Source organism: Argopecten irradians, chromosome 6 (genome assembly GCF_041381155.1).
Source record: "Argopecten irradians isolate NY chromosome 6, Ai_NY, whole genome shotgun sequence".
Lineage (NCBI taxonomy): Eukaryota > Metazoa > Mollusca > Bivalvia > Pectinida > Pectinidae > Argopecten > Argopecten irradians.
In genome coordinates, this window is record NC_091139.1 from 18,970,226 (window position 1) to 18,994,315 (window position 24,090).

Consider the following 24,090-nt stretch of genomic DNA (forward strand, 5'->3'; position numbering starts at 1 on the left):
ATATTTAGGAATTTTAAGGCAGTTGATATTTAAAATCTTGTTACAATTCAATAAAAAAATGCCGTCAGCAAATTGATAACAATTAAAAATATGTTCAATTACTAGGTGTATAACATGGTAAATTTTCCAATAGTGTCCTGTGAATAACCACTATCATATATATGAAATCAAATGGATTGAAGCTATTTCAGCCTTATGTATATTTATATATGTATCAATACAGGGGTTTTGAGATCCCAAAACGAAGTGGATAAAGTACTATTTACCGTTGATTATTCCCACCTTACGGTGATTATGACGTCATCATTTGACGTGATTTTTCATAATCACCGTACGGTGGGACTAATCGATGGTAAATAGTACTTTACCCACGTCGTTTTGGGATCTCAAAACCCCCGTATTACAGTTACAGTAGGTATGTGTCAGTGTCTGTGATTTTTTGGGTGCATCTGGGGCAGAAATTCAGCCCCTTCCCCTACAGAATTTTAGCTATATTTTATATGAATTCCTAAATTTCATGCAAATATTTTCACAAATAAAGAAAAGCCTCGAGACTGCTAAAAATATGCATTTCAAGGAAGGAAAAATGTAGTATTTTCCCAAAATACTGCTATTGTTTAACTTTTACAGACAAGGGGCAGCAGAGGTGAGAAAGCAGGTATCTTCCACTATATTATACGCTCCATCTGATCTAGCAAGAAGTGTCAGTGGTCTCAATCTTACTGTAAGTATACTATGCATATCTTGTGCATGACTAATTAAGATACCTATTATAGTATTTTAGTCTCATTAACAAGACTTTTAGCAAAATGTTTGTAAAGTTTTCCATATTCTTTTCAAAACTATATTGAATATTGCACAATTATGAAAAAGAAAATGAAAAAAAAAAAACCAAACCAGCAAGCTTTAAGTGAAGCTTTTAGTGTGAGTGTACTCGTACTATTATTTTCCTTGTCGGGTGTACATGTAGAGTCTGTGTACATCCACTAAGCGCAGATTCCAAATGCGCAAGTAATACCGGAAGTCAGTTTCTTATCGTGTTTAATAGATTTCGCCATGATTTAGTGACACCAAACTTTCAAAAACATATATTAAGATATACTTGTCAGCGATAATGTACTATAAATTAACAACGGTGACATTTCACAGTGCTAAACACATTTGTTTTATGTAAATTTCAAGCGGCGTATCATACAAACTCTTGCATAGGTCACAATATTCTAAGCATCTGATCGACTTTGGAAACTTCCGGAACAATGCAATGCAATTCAGGTTTATGTAGTCAATAAAAGAAAGTGACGAAACAGATAACTTTTAGTACCGGCAACATATTTAATTTATTTCACATCATCCTAGGTCCTATATGTACGTTGCACAATCGCTTACTAAACCCTGTGACCATTGACCGCATATGCTGCAATTCTAATTAATATTTATAAAATTACATAGCTTTGCGTGAGAGAAACAGAATAAAAAAAAAACACATTATAAAATATCAGTCTGAGCTCTAGATCTAATATACCCCAGAAACGCGTTCAAGCATGATACTGGTAAGTTACTGCGTGCACAGAGACTGGACGGTGTTCTATATAGGAAGACTTTTTTGAACAACCAAACAAGTTTATGGTATCGATATATATATCAATATGATAATAATTAAAACACAGTTTTATGTAACAACGAACTTCAAAGTAATTTTACATTTAAAGTTCTGATGAAGTAAAGGAAAGTATTTATTGCAATGCACCAAGGGCGTAAACCATTTCCTTGCAATAGTTCCAAGGATATTGAGCGAAAGTGCTACCTACACCTGTTGCAGAGGATGATATCATAGTGAAAATTAAGGTTAGGAAGTATTTAGCGAGCACTTAATGTCTAACAGACATATTTCTAGTTTTTGCTATTAGTTTGATGTTTTTCTGTCAAAATGGACTTACACTTAAATGCTTTGGCTATTATAATTAGAGGTGATTAAAATACAAAGCATTTGACATTACATGTATTAATGTTCTCATTAGGGCTTTGAGTTTAAGGCACCTGTTTGACGACAGTTACCTGCAGGTATTTGGAGTTTGCCTGCTACTTTGCCAGTGCAAGGACGTAAAATTTAGTTACTGGTACTTTTATATATTAGTTACAAGCCAAAAAAGATTATATGATCATAGCAATTATTTTCATAAACTTAAAGTTTTTATACTAATTTTGCAAATGACAATTAATTTTAATAATATATACATTATTTTCCAGGTTCCACTCAGCGACGTTGTAGACCCGCCTGACTTTGAGGATTTTGTCATACAAAACCAGTGCACTGTCGAAAGAGATCCTTTTAAGGACCTGATCTTATATCCTGAAGATGACATTGATGTCCATCCCTTGCCAAAAAGATGTCGAACAGTCAACCCTGTTGTACCGGAGACTGGGTATTGATTATTTCTGAAAAAACATATCCTGAAAAACCTTGTTTGTATGATATTATTAAGCTCAGACATAAGACACCACGTCATGGGTATATTCGTAAGACAGTGAAATGGTTTTCCTTCCATTCATGTTAGTAGATTGACAAACAATGCAATGTTATTTAGGTTGCATAATTTTTGTGATAATTGATACAATTTTATATTGCTATGTGGAGATGCACCATTAGAGGTTCTTTTGCTGTATAATATGACTTTGTATATCTTTGAGGTACTTGCTAGCTATGACATGATTTTGTATATATACCCTTCTCTCTGACAGGTCTGATGCCGATGCACATGTGTTTGACTGTGCGCGGAGGTATACCGCCGACTATACTACAGTCACTCGCAGGTAAGTGTTTGATAAATATTTTGTACACTTGCTTTGACACTGTACAGATCGGTCCATTAAAATCATTGATTATCCTCCCATCACGGTGATCTGGCGCGACGCGTCGTCACCATCAAAGGGTTGCGATGATCCCCCGCGATGGGCCGATGTATCACCGAGGTTCCGTCACCGAGTATCCTCGTGACCATCGCGTGTTGCGATGACCTCCGCGATCCCCCGCGATCGTAGCACGATCGGTCACCGAGTGTCAGCAGGGATCATGGCGAATGGCTAAAATTTACCTGTAAAGTTGGTTGTCGGCAGCGGTCGTATGTTCGCTGATTTGTAACTGTTTTTTTTTTTGTTTTGGCAAGGTATTGATTCATTTGAGATACTGTTTGTTATAATTTCTGTCAAAAATGTTTGTTGACTGACCTAAATAAATTATTAATGTATATAAATATGTGTGTGTGTATGTGTGTTATAATGGCAGAAATAAGTTTTTACTGCACGTGTCAACCTCCCTGAGCTGAATCTGTACTGACATTTTCTTACTGATCGTTCGTTTTTGTCCATTTACTAGGTAACAGATAATACAGAAATACGGTATATTGTTTTTAAATCTATTATTTGATTTTCGATTTTCAGTTAGACACTGCCGTAAATTCGGCATCCTATACAGTAGCAGCCAACAAAATGATACTTTAATTATAAGAAACTGAAAGATGAATACATTTGTAATTATTTGTGAATTTCGCTCTGGTGTACAGAGGAATTACATATTTTGTATTACCTTGATAAATACAAAGGGATTAGGCACAAGATATTACAACTTATGACGTCTTATCCAATCATCGTAAAATATTTACAGATGATGACATAGAAACGTGCTGTGAACAAATGAATATACCGAGTTAAATCCACAAAATGTATAGTAGATTGAACAAAATATTTACCGGTATGCATGGTTCTAAATACATGTACTGAATATGCATATTATTATAACTATAAGTGAATATTATTTCTTAATTTCAAATATTAACTGTACATTTATAAGCGATGTTGACAAAATGTGTTCCATTGTAATACAAGCACACTCGGGTCTTGTTTCTGTATTAACATGTATGTCATAAAAGTTGTGCACATTACAGAGAATTTCAAAAGATTATAAGTTATTCATCTTGCTTAACGATTGTTTACGATCGATATGGGTTTCCCCGCTTTGTCACTGGATTGAGTGCACTAAATATTGCTATCGTAATGTCTCGGAGTAAAAGAAAATCTGAAAATATTTTGCATTGTATCTTATTTTATATTGGCGTAATGTTACCGAAAATATCGAACATCGTCCCAACGACCACTAATAAGCACTAAATTCACCCTTTTCAATTCTCCTATTTAATTCAATTTATTCCGTGGACCTTACGGTCCATAAGTGCAAATTACAACATTTCAAATATACTTTATATTACAAAAGAGATGATTTCACACCCACATTCGCCAGTGAGAAGATATTCTTTGGCTATTACAAACTCGATTGAAACACAGTATCTACTAAGTTAAAGTACATGTATTTGTACTAGTGTACATAATCTAAGGGTAGAATGCTTTACAATTCTATGTAACTATTGAAAACCTTTTAGATTAATTTTGTAAATTACGAAATAAAATAAATTATCATTTAGATTTGTGACCAATAATTACCCTCCTAAATTCTCACGAAATCAATTGACATCTAAGTGTTTATTCATAATAGCGATAAAAAAGATAGCTTGACACTGGCCATTAATAAGTTTCAATTACCACAAATTCCTTTTATGTAATCGGTGCGTTAATGACGTGCCAGTGTCAGAGGTTGGGACATGTTGTTTTAGTAATTTAGGTAACTCCTTTCGCTGAATACTCTAATTATGGTGCTATATGTGAACAACAAGAACTTAATCGGTTTCTCAATACTCATTGTGTAATGAAGATGACCTTTATTTTAAGATAAATGTGTGCAACCCTCATCCGCAGACTACACTCTTCAGCCTCCCGCTGTGATAGACAGATTTACCTGTGTCCGGCCGGCTAACTGGTCATCGGAAGCAAGGACGTATGTCGCCACGTGCCGAAAAATGTCCAAATATAACCACTGCAGCTTGACACGTATGTGTTGTCATAGCGACGGCTGCCCCAGATCATAGCCACAGGCGTTTACCTGTAGACTTTTTTCAAAATGTAGCGTGTGCAGTCAGTTATGGTACATTGGTTTTCGATAGAAGATCAAACTTTAGTACGGTTATTGTACATGTGGTATTATCCAGATTATCGGAGCTCCACTGCTACATTAAACTCAGATGTACGAATGTACAGATAAACATTTTATGATTTCAATTTAGATACAACTTTTCGTTCACAATTAAAGATTGTGATGATGAGTTCTATGTATATACATCCTTGAAATAATTTTATATCGGTTAGACGATGTATTCTGGTAAGTAGTAATACACCGTACATAATAGCTAGGACATGATCATATTATAAAAAATATACATTAAATAGTAATTAAATTATTTATGTCTCAAGGATTTACAAGATGATGTCTCTGTATAGAAAAAAATTCACACTTTGATTTGCTGATGCAATTTTGTAAAAATTTTGTTTCGATTTGTAATTCTGGTGTGGACTACGGTGAGTGATTATCTCTACTTATTTAAATGATCTAGTTTAAATTGTTAGAATAGCACATTTTGGTGTTCAACAACAATATGTATGGTAAAGGTATTTTTAATCATCCATCATGTCATGCTTAATATTCCAGGTTCAATAATTTCACTTCTTGTTACACTTACAATTGTATCCAAGTGTAAAAACTCTTGACATCTTGGATCACGGTAGGTATTTCCCTGTGCTAAGAGGTATGACCCTTGTCTTGGTCACATGACGATCTACCAGCGAAACCATGTACTGGTATTTGACATCACAGGTAGTGCACATATAGTGCAGAATCTCTAGATATATATGAATTAAAAATTAATAAATTAATGTTATCCTTTTATTCACTAAACACGTACTATGGATCAGAAGATTTCAAATATATCGGCAGATTTAGTTAATTAACAGTCATATATCGCCAATCGCTGTCTCTCTGGTTCTCATTCGGACACTTAAATTTAGCTGAAATTAAAGCGCCGTTTAAATTAATTAAAGAGAAAACCCGTAAAAATCGCATGGCCTTATGCACATCTCAGGAAAAATCGTCTGGGCAAGGATTTATAAGTCTCATATACGTCCTTGGTCTTGGCAACGATACCGCTGTCGAAGTACCTCGCTCATATGGCTCATGTTGACTCGCTTATGTTGTACACGGAAAGGAAAATTATATTTTGATATTTTATTCTGTTAAATTTCCTGACAATGATATCAAAACCGCATAAAAATCGGCCGCTATACCGAGATACCTCCCTCAAAATTGCTATTTTGTACCTGTATAACGACTCATGCGACTGCTGATTTGGGGGAATAACCGAACTTGTGACGTCATTACCGGCAGTGGGCTGTTTTGTAGTGTAAAGTACAAATAATGTATGTCTGATATGGGGCTATGATAATTTACAATATATATATACACACACACAATTATACCTGATCCTCGGTATGATTAAGCTATAAGCTTCTTGACCAATTAGGATGATGATATGATTATATGAATATATTACGAAGTATTGCATTTGAACTAATGCTAAAATAATAGTCTAAAGGGATCACCTTGTATACGTATTAGATGTGTGCGGCTCGTAATCCTGATATTCATTTGAATATGTTCTGTTCAATATACGTGATTTTCTTTCTTTAAAGCAAAGATTTGGATAGTATATCAAAATATTCTAAATATCTGTTTTAAGCAATCATCTACAGAGTGATGCAGTACGTTTATTGGTCATATGAATTATCATTATTATCATATGTATATCAAATAATGGTCGATATTGACCAAAACTCACAAAGAATTGAATATCCGAAATCTAGCAATTATCAGAAATATCATTTCTGACATTATGCATTACTTTTGATAAGGAATTATTAGTTTTCACTTATAAATCCTTGCTTTTGAATAGTTCTTTTTTCGATATGCCATTGTAAATAATATTACTGTTCCTAGTATAAATACATCAATCTGATTGAAAAATACATACACATGATACACTTGCTATATGTAATGTACAAATTGGGCCAAGACCTGTGTACAGTGTGAATTGAAATTACATGATGGTCAATTTGCTCACTCCCGTGGATAGTTTCTCTTTCTTACGTAATCTGGCCCCTCTCATGAGACCGTATTGAGACGATGTTGACCAGCGAAGTATACAGTTAGAGATTACAACACAGCGTGACATCAGCTAAGAAGTATCTAGTCTCAGTTTTTTCTTCACATCCGTGCATGATCTGTTTTATAAATAAAGACACTAATTAATGAATGAATTTCAGCAAAATATGAACAAGTCATGTACAGTATGAAAGCTGAATGGGTTTTTTTTGTCAGAAAAAAATGGATCGATATATATCACTCCACTAAATGATACATATATGTATTTGTGTTATGGCGGTTCTCAAAACTTTATATGTATAATTAAAGCCGCCAATTCACGAAAATGAAATAAATCTGCTCTCAAGATATATTGTTAGACATAATTACTTATATACAAAACGTTCGGTTTAGAATCATGCCATATATCATGAAAGAACTAGGAGACATCAGCTTACCCGGGTCGGGTCTTGGATAACATAATGAAGGACGTATCAGTCCTTGATATGACATTACATGGGTAGTCACTGGGAATATTGGAATTTTACCAAAGAAATAATAATCACTTTTGATTACAGAAAACAATTGACTTTTCCCTTAATTACCAAGATCGGTAGCAGAAATATTAGTTCGTAATATTTACACAACGGTATGTTTACATGTATGAAAATAAAATCATTGTCACAGCTTGAAAGTTTCCTCCGCCTGTATACAAGGTTGGTTAATTTTATTATTGTAAATAATACGAAATAATACTTCACGATATATAATAATATATCAAGGACGAATATATAAATAAAACTCATCATCGAAATTTCAATGGTGCTGCTAAATGTTCACAGACATGATGTCTATCGATAATCAAAAACCATAACTGACTGCACACCCTACATTTTGAAAAAAAGTCTACAGGTAAACGCCCGTGGCTATGATCTGGGGCAGCCGTCGCTATGACAACACATACGTGTCAAGCTGTAGTGGTTATATTTGGACATTTTTCGGCACGTGACGACATACCTACGTAAAATTCGTCCGGAATATTGCAAGAATTTTATTAATGAACAACATTACGTATAACTTAACGCCAGAGACAGATGATACTGACGGCTTCTGGATAATCTTCCGACATGGATTTATTCGTCCTTGCTTCCGATGACCAGTTAGCTGGCCGGACACAGGTAAATCTGTCTATCACAGCGGGAGGCTGAAGAGTGTAGTCTGCGGATGAGGGTAGCACACATTTATCTTCCTTGTAAACATGAATTTTTGGAAGTATATTGGTATAGCTATAAGGGTTTAGCAGCATAGTGATAAAAAAGCATACCAGGACTGATATATCATACAAAGAATACCGTTCTATAGTAAAAAAATATTGATTATTAGATTAAATCGAATTTAAAATTTTCCAAAAAATAAAGCACAGATAACACTTCCAGATGAAATAGATATAATAGTAGTTTGATGGCTAAGTTTAATTTCACAATTCGGCCGTCGAATTATTTTAGTGTATATATAATAAGCATATATTGTTTTTACAAAAACTTGTCAAAAATCAAACTAGTCGAAAAAGTAAATAATAAAAAAAATATAAGAAAATGTGTCAATGGCACTTCCTTTAACCTTCAAACTTTAAATAAAAATAAAATGTCTATGAAGGGTATGTTCATGAAACATTAAAATAGTCGCTGAAAAAATTTGTACACATTATTAAATTGAAGTCAAAAAGACATTGAAATCATGATACATACTTTAAAAATTATTGTGTATACTAAATACTTAAAACATCACAAATTTGGGTGGACCAATATTTAAAAAAAATAACTGCAATTTTTTTAGGCCATTATGAATAAAACTAAATTTATAATATTCTTAAAACCAGATGAAAACTGAAAACTAATATCATCACTGGAAACATAGGCTTGGTCGTCAAATATATGAAGAACATTTGAAATTAAAGTGATTTGACCTTTAAAAATAGTTTGGGTACATAAACATAGGAATCAGATATATGACTGTGTATCAAAAATAATAGGGGGTTTTGGCAAATATTTATACGAACTTCAATGGCATGTAGTTTAAATGACAATTTTGTTCAAATTATTAGATCTGTTTTAATTCATAAATATACCAACCTAAATCAGATGAAAAAAAAATATAAATATACAACATTTGTTATAAACTTATATGCTTATACTTTTAGTATAATTTTCTAATGTTAGGGATTTAACAATAAATATTATATAATGAAATCTTAAATATAAATCTACAGGTCAGATTGGTATCAAACCAATTCACTAAATCTTAAAAAAATATTCATCAAAATTGCTAATTTCCATTCTATACATTGTTATTTTTAAGCAATCACTGCTTGACAGGTGATATACCATCAGACTTGTTATCCCAATTTTACAATATTTATAAAAAAGGTAAAAAAAATATTAAAAAAAATAGGCCATTATATTCACTAAATGAAAGTATCTGACCAAACTCCTAATTGTATATTGTATAATTGTGTAAATAATTCATCATCTCATGAAATTACGAAATAAATCCAATATCCTCTCCAAATTTCAGACAAATACGATATTTACATCTAAATCAAATTAGAATTTTTTATGATACATAACTTTTAAAAATAAATAATTAGGAAAAGACAATAACTGAATTCATTGATTATATTCATCAAAATTTCTTTCGATAAGGTCAGTCAATTACTTTATTATCAGTAAAAATAATAGTATGAAATTATTCATTTATTAAATTAAGAAATCAAAAAAGAAAAAACGAGAAAAGATAAAAAAACAATGAAAATTTAAACAAAATGAAGAAAAAAAATTTTTAAAATAAAAACTCGTTTGTATTAAATCGGGGATAGACTAATCCAGGTTTTTTATTCTCGGCCCAGCGATTTTATATTTTATATTACATCTATAAATGATTCACCACTTAACCTAACAATTTTCATCTTAGTGAAAAAATGATTTTATAAAATTTTATACAATAATCAACTTTAACCATTACATTAAATCGCAACGCAAAAATGAATCAAAAAATCATTTTTTTTGCTAACCAACGAATATAATATTTAGATAAACTACATTTGACTAAAAACGATTGTGCAAAAAAAAATGAATCATTCATCACCCCCAGAAATGTAATATACAATTAAATTCATTACTTAACGGAAATAATATTCAAAAAAATTAATAAATTTAAAGTTCATGGTCAAATGTTTGGAAAATCAATGTTATAAGGCATATAAATTATCATGGTACATTTGAATTTTATATAAAATTTCTTTAAATGGGAACGTCATAACATCAGCAACAGAAATGCACAGCCAATAAGTTTCCTTTTGGATTTATTATGAATAAATCAAAAAATTTATTTAATACATACATAAAAATTGTAATAAAGCAGTAACAAATCCGATGTATATTGATAAGTACCCACACTTGAATATGCCTGTAAGTTAAAATCTGACCCATAAGGTTGGTAAATTTTAGGGAATAATAAAGCTAGAATATGGTCATACGTAAAACAAACAGAGCTTCTCGATATGATTAACAATTATTACACCGTAAATGTTAGTTTACAAATGCTTTGTATAATAAAATGCTATAAAACAGGTTTAAAGTTTCCTAATTCCTATATATCGGTTAATTTTATTATATAATACGAAAAATAATCACGGTATTATATATCAAGGACTATTTAAAATCACTCATCATAGAAAGCTATTAATAAAGACCAATACTTAAAATTACCTCACAATACACGATACTATCGATTACCAAAAAAATATCTGACTGATAAACACTTGCATACTTTAAAAACATTACTAATGTAAAACGTGGCTATGATCTCGCAAACCGTCGCTATGATTTCCCCATACTATCAAGACTGTAAAGTGGTTTCCGCAAGATACATTTTTCGGCAAACGTTAAAATAAAAGGCTGAAGAGTCATCTGCGGATGAGGGTTCATTTCACAATGTGTATGAAACTTATATTTAGAAACCGATTTTATTTTAAGTTCTTATTGTAAACATCAATCCTTGTAAACATGAATTCTTGGAAGTATATTGGTATAGCTATAAAGCGGTCGTAAGCTACATTAGAGACGATACACTATACATACACAAGACCGTTCTTATGAAAACGTAAGTCATGACAAATTAGTTATCGACCTCAAACTATTTTCTTTAGACCTGGCTATAATTTAAGACAGGTGCACGATGAAATAGACTATACTAGCTAGTGACGGCAAGTTTAGATAAGGTCGTCGTAATTCGGCCGTCGAATAAATTTAAGACATAGATAATAAGTGATATTTTTTTTTAGAAAATGGTGTCAAAATTCAAACTAGTAGAGAAACTTTAAAACACAAAATAAGGACATGTCAGTGAACTCCTTTGAATAATTAGACAAATGTAGTACGTGGTCCTTCAATATTTGACCCAAGGCCGTCTCTATGATATTTGACTGATGTCACCAACATTAGTCCCGGTCGCTGAAAATTTGGCCACCACTATAAAATTAGACTGAGGTCATCAAAATTCGACCCGGTCGCTTAAATTAGATAATTGCTGTAATATTAGACTGAGCCATCACAATTTGACCCAGTCGCTAAAAATTAGACTCGTCACTGAAACTTAGACCACCACTATAAAATTAGGCTTGGGTCATCAAAATTAGACCCGCCACTGAAAATTAGATCACCGCTGCAATATTCGACTCGGTCACCAAATTAGACACGAAGTCTTAAATAAGACGGTCTCTATAGACTGATGTCATCAAAAAATAGGGGGTTTGGGAATTAGTACACGAACTATGGCATGTATTTCTAGACAATTTTGTTCAGAATTATTAGATCAATTTTCCATAAATATAAGACCAAATCGAAGAAAAAAAATAGTACTTTGTATTGTGTTTAAGTGTATATGCTCACACAAACACTGCGTAATTTGTGAGGTACATATATGGTATCTATACGATACGTATATGGTAAATATAGTTATGTATCAATCAAAATCAATACTATGAAATATTCCATTTTATACGGAATGCTTAAGCAGCACCCATACAAAGGGACGGAAAGATTCATTTTAAAATAATAACTTATAAAATTGAGAAGCGCATTCGTAAAGTAAAAAGTTTTTAATTCACGATTTCTTCTTTATTTCCCGATCTTTCCTAAATATCATACACCAAAATTGAGATTGGATTATTCCCTTTCCAATGCTGTCTTCCAATTTTTGCTGACATTTCTGTATCGATAGTTATCAACTTACCTGTATTTTACTCACTATATGGCTCTACTCTCCACACATGCAACCAGCTGTGAAGTATACAGGTACATAACTCACCGCGGAAGGAGGAAGGGGTGTTAGGACACACGTGTAATTAACACATCCCATGGTGATATATGGTATCTATAATCTATACGATACGTATATGGTAAATAGAGTTATGTATCAATCAAAATCAATAGTATGAAATATTCCATTTTACACGGAATGCTTAAGCAGCGCCCATACAAAAGGACGGAAAGATTCATTTTAAAATAATAACTTATAAAATTGAGAAGCGCAATCGTAAAGTAAAAAGTTTTTAATTCACGATTTCTTCTTTATTTACCGACCGATCCTAAATGTCATACACCAAAATGGAGATTGGATTATTCCCTTTCCAATGCTGTCTTCCAAGTTTTGCTGACATTTCTGCATAGATAGTTACAGTACCTGAACCGTTTAACGTTCCCAGCCTAACGCAAACGTAACTCAAAAAATCCGTCCGTTAGCTAACGCTAACGATTGCTAACGATTAACGATCAACGATTAACGCAATAACGATTTACGCAAAACGCTAAACGATCGGCAAGCATAGACCGGAAATACCATTGTTATAATCACGGAAATGGCTTGACGGTAAATAAATTACGGATCTTGACGTTCTGAAATACAAACGAAAGTATAAAAAACGGGAGTATGTTTAGGATTAAAATTTCTGTATACCATATAAACATTTGCCTATGAAAACTATATGGACACGATGAGGTCAAAGACGACAGCACTCAATACGAAGTTTCTACTTTACAGGTACAAAATGTACGTTTACAAAATGAATTACATGTGCAACTGTATGTATTAAGAAAGAATGGTATTATTCTAAAGTGTCTCATTCACCCGATATTTTAAGAATAACAAATTATTACAACATCTCTTTACTGATAATAACACAATGAAGTAAAAAACGGCTGAACTCGATATGAAGTTTCCACTTTACACGTACATGTGTACGTTTACAAATTACGTGTACAACCGTATGTATTAAGAGAGAATTGTATTATTGCAAGGGTCATATTTATCCGATATTTTAAGAAATAACAAACAAATTGTTACAACAACACTTTATTGATAATATTATCGTCACAATGTCATAATTTTAGTGAAGCGATCAGGCGTATACCGGTACTTTAAATAGTATCATGGTGTCGAAATGACGAATAAACGATTTTCACACAAACACATTTAAAATGCATTATTAGTACATCAAATTTCCATCTATATGCTTGATTTCTATTATCGATATTTCATAACTCAACAATTGTAATAAGTAACATTTTATAGTGTTTCCCGCATCAATCACAAGTTTACGTTTGTTTTATTTTTCAGATTGTCGAAAGGCTCTTCCGCTTACCATGGAAAACGTATTCTCGGAATATTTTTCATAAAGGATTATACATTGTATTACTAGGGTGTGCATTTATAATTATAGATATACAGTATATGTGTACATAAAAGTTCATTGCTTACAATTGACTAGGCATCGATTTTAGGATCGCACATGTACATTTAAAAATGTACGTACTACATGTACATACATGTACGCCACAGTACAGCTACTGTAATAAAGATTAAACATTTGAATTCGTGTTTCGCCATTTGCAGTTCTCTCATTATATAGTTCATGCATATAGTCAAGATATAAAGAATGAAAATATTCCCCTTCCAGTTATCTATATTCAAATTAAGTCAATTATGCAAAATCATTGATGACAACAACGATGAAGATAGTGATGCAGATGTACACTGAAGATTACTGTAAAATTGCATTGCGACAATTTTCTACGTATATTTGTAACCGGTGTAAGAAACAAAGTTATTTGATCACATATCACATCAAGCAACTCTGCAATTTACAGTTACAAACAAATAATTATTCATACAATGTATAAGTGTGATAAGCTAATTCATTCCAACGTAATATATAAGAAAGCATATTGTAAACATCAAAACTTTGAAATACGACAGTACGTGAAATGTACTGTCACATTGTACGGGGCACAGGTAAGTTGGGTATAGAGTTATTCTCCCTCCCAAGAAGGTGTTAATTACAGGTGAACTCCGCCCGTGGCCAGCGACAGAGGGTCGACACAAGGTAACACCTGTCGTGACCTTTATACCTGTACAGGTAAAATACCCGTGCGCGTCCCGCTGGGAATTGAAGAGATTCAAGGTACAAATAACAACGAACACGTGTGAGAAGTTAATTGTCCAGGTTTTTTTATTGATATGAACAAAAACGTATATCCGTGTCTGATTTGACACGCGTTCAGTACGTGTGAAGGCTTACAATATAACGTACCTGCTCAGTTCGAATTCTGAACACGTGTTCTACATGTAGATATACTCGTACATTACGGACATTCTTGTATCTGAAGAAATGCAAACGTTTACATCTTTTTATTCCCTTTTCCATTTTCATATAAATCAAGTATTAATATATAAATAATTGCGTTTAAAAAATATTTACATGTAGATGCCAAATCTCACCTCTTTCCGTGTTCAAACTCGTCATGTTAATGATGTTTAAACTTCACGAATTTATTTACAAATCTCCCGAGTTGCGTTCTTCGTACGTTGATAATTTTCAACATAACGAGAACAATATTACCCAGCGTGTCTGTAATATCGTTTTTTATATTTTTATTATCTGTTTTAGCTATTTTCGTGAGTAATCTTTCAATTGTCGTGGATTTTTTCTAAAAAATTGCTTTGGACATTAATGTTCTGTAAGACAGTTTCGTTAATATTTGAATTGCTTTCGCAGAAATAATAGTAATAACAGAAACGTATAGGATATATGTTTCTGATAATAATAATAAAAAAGTGAAAATCACATTAAGTTTTGTAGTTTTGATAATTAATACATTTATTATTTCTGTCGGGGGGAGGAAGGGGTGTTAGGACGCGTGTAATTAACACATCCCATGGTGATCGATGTTGTACAGGTAAATGACGAGCTATATCCTATTTTAATAAGGGCGAATAGAGAACAATAGGGGCTAATTACAGGTAAGTTATAGTCTCTTTTAGAAAACGATTTACCAGTGAAACACCTGTGCGATAAAGTCACAGCAAGAACATTAGTACTCTTCTGACTTTTTTATTACATTTTCTTTTCAAAATCACATTATCAACATGCATATCTATTATACCAAAAATATACGTAACTTAATTTCCCACATCTTATATCATGAAAATCTTACAATCCTCAATTATTATATATCCATTTTGCCTGAAATATTTATAATAAATATTTAGAGATTTACGGCATATCGCTAACTATATGAAGCATTAGCGGCTAAATACTACAATTTTACATCTATAACACATTTATCTGAAGCTTCATATCTCTTATCCTCGGTTTCTTATAAAATTCAAGATCATTCAGATAAGCCACATTGAAATTAAACCCATCGCTAAGTAAAAAAAAACTTTAATGTAAACAATGTTATTTTATCAACGCTGTATTCGAATTAGGACAGCTATGCAGTACGGTAACATACAAATGTAGAAAGTCGATTATTCACCTTAAATACTCTAAACATGTATGTATTTCATGAGACAAGCAAATACTTGTACGATTGTCTTTTTATACGTATATGAATACGTTTTTATGACTCTTGAATACATTGATTAATATAAGAGATTTTGAAAAACATATATTCATGTTACAGCAACGCTTTCTATCGACAGAGGATTTGCTTTGGTCAGCCAATCATAAAAAAAAATGTTTTCCACTGAGTGTCACCGATCAGTGTGGGACATAAAAACAGCTTTATTATTTTCTAGGGTTAGGGTTAGGATTAGGTTAACCCTTAACCATTCATACAAAAGGGCAGTGAAAAACATATAGAACACAGTATATTTAAACAACAAGTTAAACAATTATCAAGGCCGCTTTCCTCAGAGTTTTTAATAAAGAGGCCTAAATCCTGTAGAAATTGTAGATCATTAGAAGACAAAAGTCGTTCCAAATTTTAAAAGAATTTTTCTCGCTGTAAAGTTAACGGTTCGCTTAAAATGAAGTTGGTTTCATTCTCAATGTCGTTACAAAATATGCCAGAAGACGGGGAATTTTTTTAGTGACAGAAGTTATTTACCGTTACAGGTTCTGCTAAATAAATATTGCAAGTTTTGCTGGATTTATATTCATAAAATTGCCCACCAATGAACAAGCGTGTCCAAGTTATCGGTCACTTGTGTTAGAGAAAAACAAAAGCTTTAAAAAACATTGGAAATTTCTGATTGAAAACGTATCTTACGATCACATTAAAAATATGAAAAAGATTATCAATTATTTATATTTCATATCGTATTCTATAATGAACTGTTCTATATTTTCGATATGACTCAACGTTTCACCGTCTGCCGACGGAACACATATCTCAGGTAATCTTTGCCAGCGTAACACTGACACCGTGACACTCAGGGACTGTGCTACCGCGACCCGCTTTGAAGATCCGCGATGAAACGATCGCCGCGGATCATGGTGACATGGCGGATCACCGTGATCACGATGGGTCGCGGAGACGCCGCTTTGAAGATTCTCGGTGACGATTCATGGTGACATGTCACCGCGATTGTCCCCCTTGAGAGATAAGCCGACGCGGAGACAGCGAGACATTTCGATAATTTTAATGGACCGATCTGTACATGTACTGGGACCATTTTCATGAACATTCCTTTAAATTGAAAGAATCCCAGGACTAAAATTTTCCATAGTAAAGCATTACAGATTATAAAGAAGGCTCCTTAACTTAAGATATTTGCTTTAAATTAAAGTTCAGGAATTCTCTAGAGTTAAGGAATATTCATTAAGCTGTGCCCTGGAGTGTTTTGGACAGTGCCAATGGTAGAAACTTCTTAAGGTACATATAGCTGTTCCATCTTTGCATATGGAAGAGCTACCTGCCCATATGACCTAGGTCATTTTTTATTATACGGTGGTTGGACCTAGTTAATCGTTTATGAATTAAAGATGAATTTGATGATTTTATATTGTTTTTAGACAAGCTTTTACAAAGCTCTTACAGACTTGTATCAGAAACTGTATAGGTCCATCAGGATTTATACTTGACACTAACAAACGGTCGAACCAGTCATTCCGAATAAACGAAAACGGCCCTAATGTGTTTGTTAGTATAACTTCAAGGGAGGTAAATCTGTAATATGTAAAGACAGAACAAGTGGCTAAGTGCTAGCTAATAACTTCCAAAATCCAAATAGCTTACTTTCTGGAAGGTTTTATTATGAGAATCTCTTGTTTCATTGGGAACCTTTGTAACTAAATAGGTATGTAAACCTGAAGGAAGCCTATGTTATATTATACCAATAGAAGTTATTACTGTGTTATAGGTTTGATATAAGTTATGGCTGTATTATAGGTATCAAAGATACAGTTCAAGTGTCTGTAATAAGGAGAAGTTAAATGACCACAATGACTTGGTGGTCCAGGAGTATGAAGTGGACGCTGAGGAAACCATGACTGACCAGGACAAGGTAAACTGATTCTGTGGGAGACTGTCCCAGATGTTTATTCGTAGAATTCTAACTTTGATACCTTAACTCTTTTTGTACTGTTGTGGATTATAGTCAACAGGATTTTACACTCCTTCCCCGTTGTTAATTTCTGTCAACTGAGACTGATATTTACTTTCGGTGAATAATCAGGAAAGAATACAAAGTCAGAAAGAGTAAATGTACTTATTTCAAATTTTAGTTCCCCTTCCCTCTCCAAAATAACCCAGACTTCACCCTTTGTAAATTCTTCTTTTCTTTATTATGGATTGCAAAGATTCTCTTAAAGTGAATAGTCAGGCAATGACAATCGATCTAAATGCGTTCATTGGCCTTTCAAATGTCATTATATATCACAACGATGGTCAAGTTCTGCTAACGTTTGACCATTGAAATTATGGAAAGGCCCCATGTAACTTTAGCGCAGTTCTATAAATAAATACTGAAAGCGAGGCTGCGTGGAAATTAAATCACGGATATAGCCAGCCGGGAGGATGTTTTAGGATTCCTATAATATAAATTAATTTCTTCGCATGCAGAGCGATTGTGATGAGAAATTTTATATTTCTATTTCATAAGAAATTATACTCGATATATCAACACTATTTTTACCTACTTTAGCTTTTCTTTGCCCAACTATTCACTTTAACTTTGTGAAAATGGTTCATACTTTAATTATTCTAGGAGAACTCCAACAAACGTCAGTCTATTCATATGAATGATACCCCTCGTGGAAGTTGGGCCAGCAGTATATTTGACTTGAAGCAGTCCCAGGCTGACAGTCTCCTCCCAAATTTATTTGACCGAGTCAGCTATGAAGAGATTGACCAGAAGAATGGAGAACAGAGACAGGAGAATCGACAAGACTCACTTTTCAGTTTATATCAAATGCAAGAAGAGGTAATTTTATTATTACACATACTACATGTATATACTTAATAACTTGTAAAACATTGAAGAGTTATCTGACCTTGCGGATTGGTATTGATTGTGCGGATTGGTATTGATTGTATGTGTGACATCATGTGTTTGTAAATGTACACTTTTTAGGTAATCTACCTTCAATGATAAAACAAATAACAATGTCACAATTAATATCTTCATGCAAGAGAGATAACTCTTTAAGCGTAACGTCGCATAAGATCATTTTAATTCAAGGGTCACAACATATTAGCGTCACAATCAATATCTTCCTGTAAGGGAGATAACTCTGTAATATATAAAGACAGAATAAGATACATTTTATATAAGTTATAGGTAATAAATAAGAGAAAATATAAATTTTCAACAACAGGCCCTAAGAAGGAAATTTAAAGTAATTTTTTTGACTTGTAGTTTTATCTACATCATTTCATAACTATTTCTAATTTGCAGAAATTAAAATAAAGTTATAAGAACTGAACCAAGTTTAAAGGTTTATGCAATAGCTTTGTTTTCATTATTCTGAATGTGTATGGATGGTTGGTTGAAGTGCTCCTACTTTCATTACAGGAGGACTTGATAGAGCGCCGAGCACCAGCACAGATACCACAGGAACACTTTGGACATCGGATATTGGTCAAGTGTATAAACCTCAAGTAAGTCACAAATAACAAATTACGTATTGTTTGGATGCAGCAACTTAGTTCATTGAGTGATATTATTTTTTTTAAATCATTCCCTTTGAACGAAATACTCTAAACAGCAACAGATCTTGGTAGGTTAGATATTAGATTTTAACCGAAGCAGTTGAGAGACTTAGGTCAACAAAGTGTCTTTGTTAATGTTAAGATCTCAATGAGTGATTTATTAACATGAAATTTTTCTACCCTAGACTGGAGTTGGAGTTTGAGCCTCTGTTTGCTACCATGGCCCTTTATGATGCAAAAGAAAGAAAGAAGGTACCACAAATGTTTCAGTTGTAAATTGTAATATGTTGAAACATTTTGCTTTATACATTAAGGCAAATACTTTCATGATGGTCAAAATGTACACAAATTATTCACAGCCATACACATTTCTGCATTTCAAAATGTAAAATGGTACTAGAGAGATTTCTAGTGTTATTGACAAGTACCATATTAGCTGTAATTTATTGTTTTAACAGCGTGTTTTGTTCCTTGATATTTCAGATATCAGAGAACTTCTATTTTGACCTGAACCCTGATAACCTGAAGCAGATGATTCGAGGACATACCCCTGTCCAGGATGTGTCTACAATGAGCAGAGCCTGTGTATTTAGTATCACATACCCGTCGCCAGATGTGTTCCTTGTTATCAGGGTAAATACAACACTGGGGATTTTCATACATGTTTTTGATTGCATCTAAATTCTTGCCTAGCAGATTCACATATTTGAGACAGTGTGTCATATACAAATAGCAGATTGCTGTGATCTACATGTAAATTTCGACCTTTCACATGTTTAGCTTCATCAGCTACATAACACTTCTTATCACCGGAACTTCATATCAAATGTTATTGATCTACCTGGATGATACTGTGTCATGTTCCAGCATGTGCCATCTACTATTTGTACAAAGTTTTGTAAATCAGGATGCCATCAATCATCAACAACAAAAACTAGATAAAATGCTAATTCATTGTTGATTACATATTTACAGCTTGAGAAAGTGTTACAACAGGGTGATATTGGTGAATGTGCTGAACCGTACATGAAAGAAGACAAGGTGAGAAAGCCAATTCCTCCATCTACAAATTTTTCATGTAAAGTCAAGAATTAGGCCCATCCATCAAAGATATTTTGTGGTTAAAATTCCTGGCCCCTCCATGTTGAAAGTTTTCTATATCATCAAGGGGTTTTGTAGCTAAGATTCTTGGCCTCTCCATGTAGGAAATTTTGTACATAATAAAAAGTTCTGTAAATCTAACATGTACCTAGTCTCCCAATGTAGGAAATTTTTTACATGATCCACAAAGTTAAAGAAGTTGAGATTCCTGAATTAATTTTTCATTTTCATTGATGGAAATGTTCTACTTCATCTCTAATATTGAGCAATTATAATCTCTAGCCTGTGAATATACAAAATTAGACCATCCCAAATATTGCGTTAATAAAGTAATGAATTTTAACCCAAAATATATTTGAGCAATTTCCATCACAATAAGCAACAGAATATCCAAAGTTATCTTTAGGGTAAAAGTACATGAGCCTCGTGCATAGACAGAAATAAGTCAGATTTAAAGTTTTTCTCACACAGGCAAAGGAGGAGAAGCTACGAAGCAACGCTGCCCAATTCTGTGATAGACTAGGGAAATATAGGATGCCTTTTGCTTGGACAGCTATATATCTTATGAATATAGTGAGTGGAGCAGGCAGTCTGGAGCGAGAGGCCTCTGTAGACAAGATTGATACAGATACGTACAGGACAGCTAGCCTAGGTACTTACATATATTTTAGTTGTTAACTGATGCCATTTTACCAAGCTGATAGGTTCAAAATTTTGTTAGTACATCACTCTTTGACGTTGCCTTTAACTCATTCACTACTAAACACATATTTAGGCTCTTCTAAATCAAAGACTAGTCCATTATGAAATTTCAGGGTTGATTGAGTTAATACTTTCAGTTGTTAACTTCTCTCACCTAACGAAGCTGATCTATCATAGCTTAAAAAATTTTGTTTGATATTACAGAGGTATCTGCTCTCAGTGTTGGTTAATTGGTGTAAGATTTAATATAACATTTCAGAAGAGAAGATATCTAAACAAAATTACATAATTGTCATATGTATATTCTTCAATATCAAAATGATAATGTTAGTTGATGGTCTATTATTTTCCTGTAGTACTAATCATTTATATGTGATGGCCAAGTTGTAATCAGGTTCATCACATTTAATTTGTATTGTGTGTCTAATAACCTTTAATTAAAAAGTAGCACTTACTTGTTTGGCTTAAACTTCCAAGAAAGGAAGATTACACTTCAGATTTCTACTTCCCATTTACAGACAGAAGAAGTTCTGGTGTCCCTGGTCAGTATGACAGTTTCCGTAAACGGGCACGGGATGAGAGCGCCTCTCGTCGAGGGTCCATGGATAGAGGAAGGTCGGGGTATGAGAAAAGGGGCAGTTCTCCTGATGATTACGGATCTAGTCTTGATAATTTCAGACCAGTTACTCTTACAGTGTCCAGCTTTTTCAAACAGGTAAGAGATCCTTCAAAAGATCTTGTGACTGAGAGATCTCATTCAGTGTTGTGTTTGTATAAAATGATCATTGAGGCATTATATGAATTTATATTGATCATCAATAATCCTAAGAACAAAAACATGTTGAATGAATATTTTGCCTATTCTGATGAGTCTGATAGGAACTATTAATTAGTGTTCATGTTAATTACAAAAAGGTTACATGTAAACTATATACTTTTGAAAAAGAAAAAAAAACAGATTCTGAGACGAATCATAGCAAGCAGACCATAGTAAAATGTATGAAAATGTTTTTGACTACAGGAGGCAGATAAGCTGAGTGATGAGGATTTGTACAAATTCCTGGCAGATTTGAAAAGACCATCCAGTATACTCAAACGTGTGAAATGTATTCCAGGTAAAATTAAAAAAAAATCAAGTATCAGATTTTGGTGATTGAAGTTAATAATAGGAAATTAGATGATGTGCTGTTTCACATCAGTAATGAGATAAATATGCATTCAAAATGTCTATTGGAATAAAAAGTTTGCATTTTTAAAAAATATTTGATTTAAATCATGCATACAAATATTTATAGACCACAATGTTAGTTTTAAAAAAGTTGATATCATAAGTTTACGAGAAAATATTAACATTATTTGTGCAGGTTCATTGAAGTTGGATATTTCCATGTGTCCTGCTGAACCGCGGTACACACTGACGCCTGAACTTTGGAAGGTTGAACCATACCCTGATGAAAAGAACAGACCAACAAAAGAAATCCTCGAGTTCCCTTCTCGGGAAGTCTATAATCCATACTCTACTTACAGGTAATATATAGCATTTTGCCAAACCCGTCCCTATAGCCTACAGCATACATCCAATTTTCACCCTCTCCATCTCTATAAAGAACTTACAGTATCACCTAGACAAATTTGGAAAAAAATTATTCAGAAACTATTCATTGATAATGATTCCTGTGAGATCCATATCTTTATTTGAAGCACTAATAAAAAAAATTTTGTTTTACCCACAGAAATCTGCTGTACATTTACCCCAAGAGTTTGAACTTCGCTAACAGGCAAGGATCAGCTAGAAACCTGGCAGTGAAAGTTCAGTTCATGAACGGAGAGGAGGATACAGCTGCCCTTCCTGTCAGTATATCTGGAATGTGTTAAGATTCTATAATAATGAACAATGTCAACTTTTTATATCGGACATACCATGTTAAAGTTTATGTCATCAGTCATCACTGCAAAATCTTCTATCATATCGCCATGAAATCTTGATGAATGTATTTTTACCTATTTTCACTGAATTTCTATATTCCATTGAATTTCTGTATTTACCATTCTTTTAGGAAATATTTAATGCTGTGTCGTGTCCTATAAATTCAGAATTATATAATAATGTAATATTTATATAATTATATTTCAGGTGATATTTGGTAAATCTAACTGCCCAGAGTTGTCAAGGGAGGCTTATACTTCAGTGACCTATCACAATAAGTAAGTATTATCAATTTTAATTTTTGAATTAATTTGTTGAAATACTCTAGGTAGTATGTAATTGAGGCCATATTGTAATGTTTCTTTTATACCTTACTATGGAGCAGGCTTAATATTATTACACATTAAGTATCATCAGGTTTAATGAAAATCTTTTTATGGATATGAAATTAAACAGCCAATCACTTTTAAATTACAAAATGATACTCTTCAAATTATAGATTCATCCATAATGTTTTTAACCAACTCATGTTTCTGTATTTACTTACTTCCAAAAGGCATTATCAGAAATGAAAATTGTTATTGTCTGAATAGGTCCCCAGACTTCTATGAGGAGGTAAAAGTGAAACTTCCCGCCAAACTGACAGATGTTCATCATCTGTTGTTTACATTCTACCATCTGAGCTGTCAGAACAAGAAAAACGAACCTGTACCAATCGAGGTAGCTGTAGGCTATACTGTAAGTTTTAATTCATGTGGCATCATAGTCATTTGGCAGTGCAATCATGT

At 33.0% G+C, this 24,090-nt stretch overlaps 1 protein-coding gene across 3 annotated transcripts in view; it reads left to right on the forward strand.

The window, feature by feature from the left end:
- LOC138325234 (dedicator of cytokinesis protein 7-like) overlaps positions 1 to 24,090 on the forward strand; it is a 55,392-nt gene that overhangs the window by 1,040 nt on the left and 30,262 nt on the right. For all 3 annotated transcript variants that reach the window (XM_069270738.1, XM_069270737.1, XM_069270739.1), the window contains exons 2-17: positions 631 to 724; positions 2,248 to 2,423; positions 2,740 to 2,811; positions 17,812 to 17,926; positions 18,629 to 18,844; positions 19,436 to 19,521; positions 19,758 to 19,824; positions 20,056 to 20,205; positions 20,548 to 20,613; positions 21,145 to 21,325; positions 21,894 to 22,090; positions 22,397 to 22,490; positions 22,740 to 22,902; positions 23,109 to 23,226; positions 23,510 to 23,580; positions 23,896 to 24,040. In XM_069270738.1, coding sequence (XP_069126839.1) covers positions 631 to 724; positions 2,248 to 2,423; positions 2,740 to 2,811; positions 17,812 to 17,926; positions 18,629 to 18,844; positions 19,436 to 19,521; positions 19,758 to 19,824; positions 20,056 to 20,205; positions 20,548 to 20,613; positions 21,145 to 21,325; positions 21,894 to 22,090; positions 22,397 to 22,490; positions 22,740 to 22,902; positions 23,109 to 23,226; positions 23,510 to 23,580; positions 23,896 to 24,040 — 2,011 coding nt within the window. The remainder of the gene's footprint in view (positions 1 to 630; positions 725 to 2,247; positions 2,424 to 2,739; positions 2,812 to 17,811; positions 17,927 to 18,628; positions 18,845 to 19,435; positions 19,522 to 19,757; positions 19,825 to 20,055; positions 20,206 to 20,547; positions 20,614 to 21,144; positions 21,326 to 21,893; positions 22,091 to 22,396; positions 22,491 to 22,739; positions 22,903 to 23,108; positions 23,227 to 23,509; positions 23,581 to 23,895; positions 24,041 to 24,090) is intronic.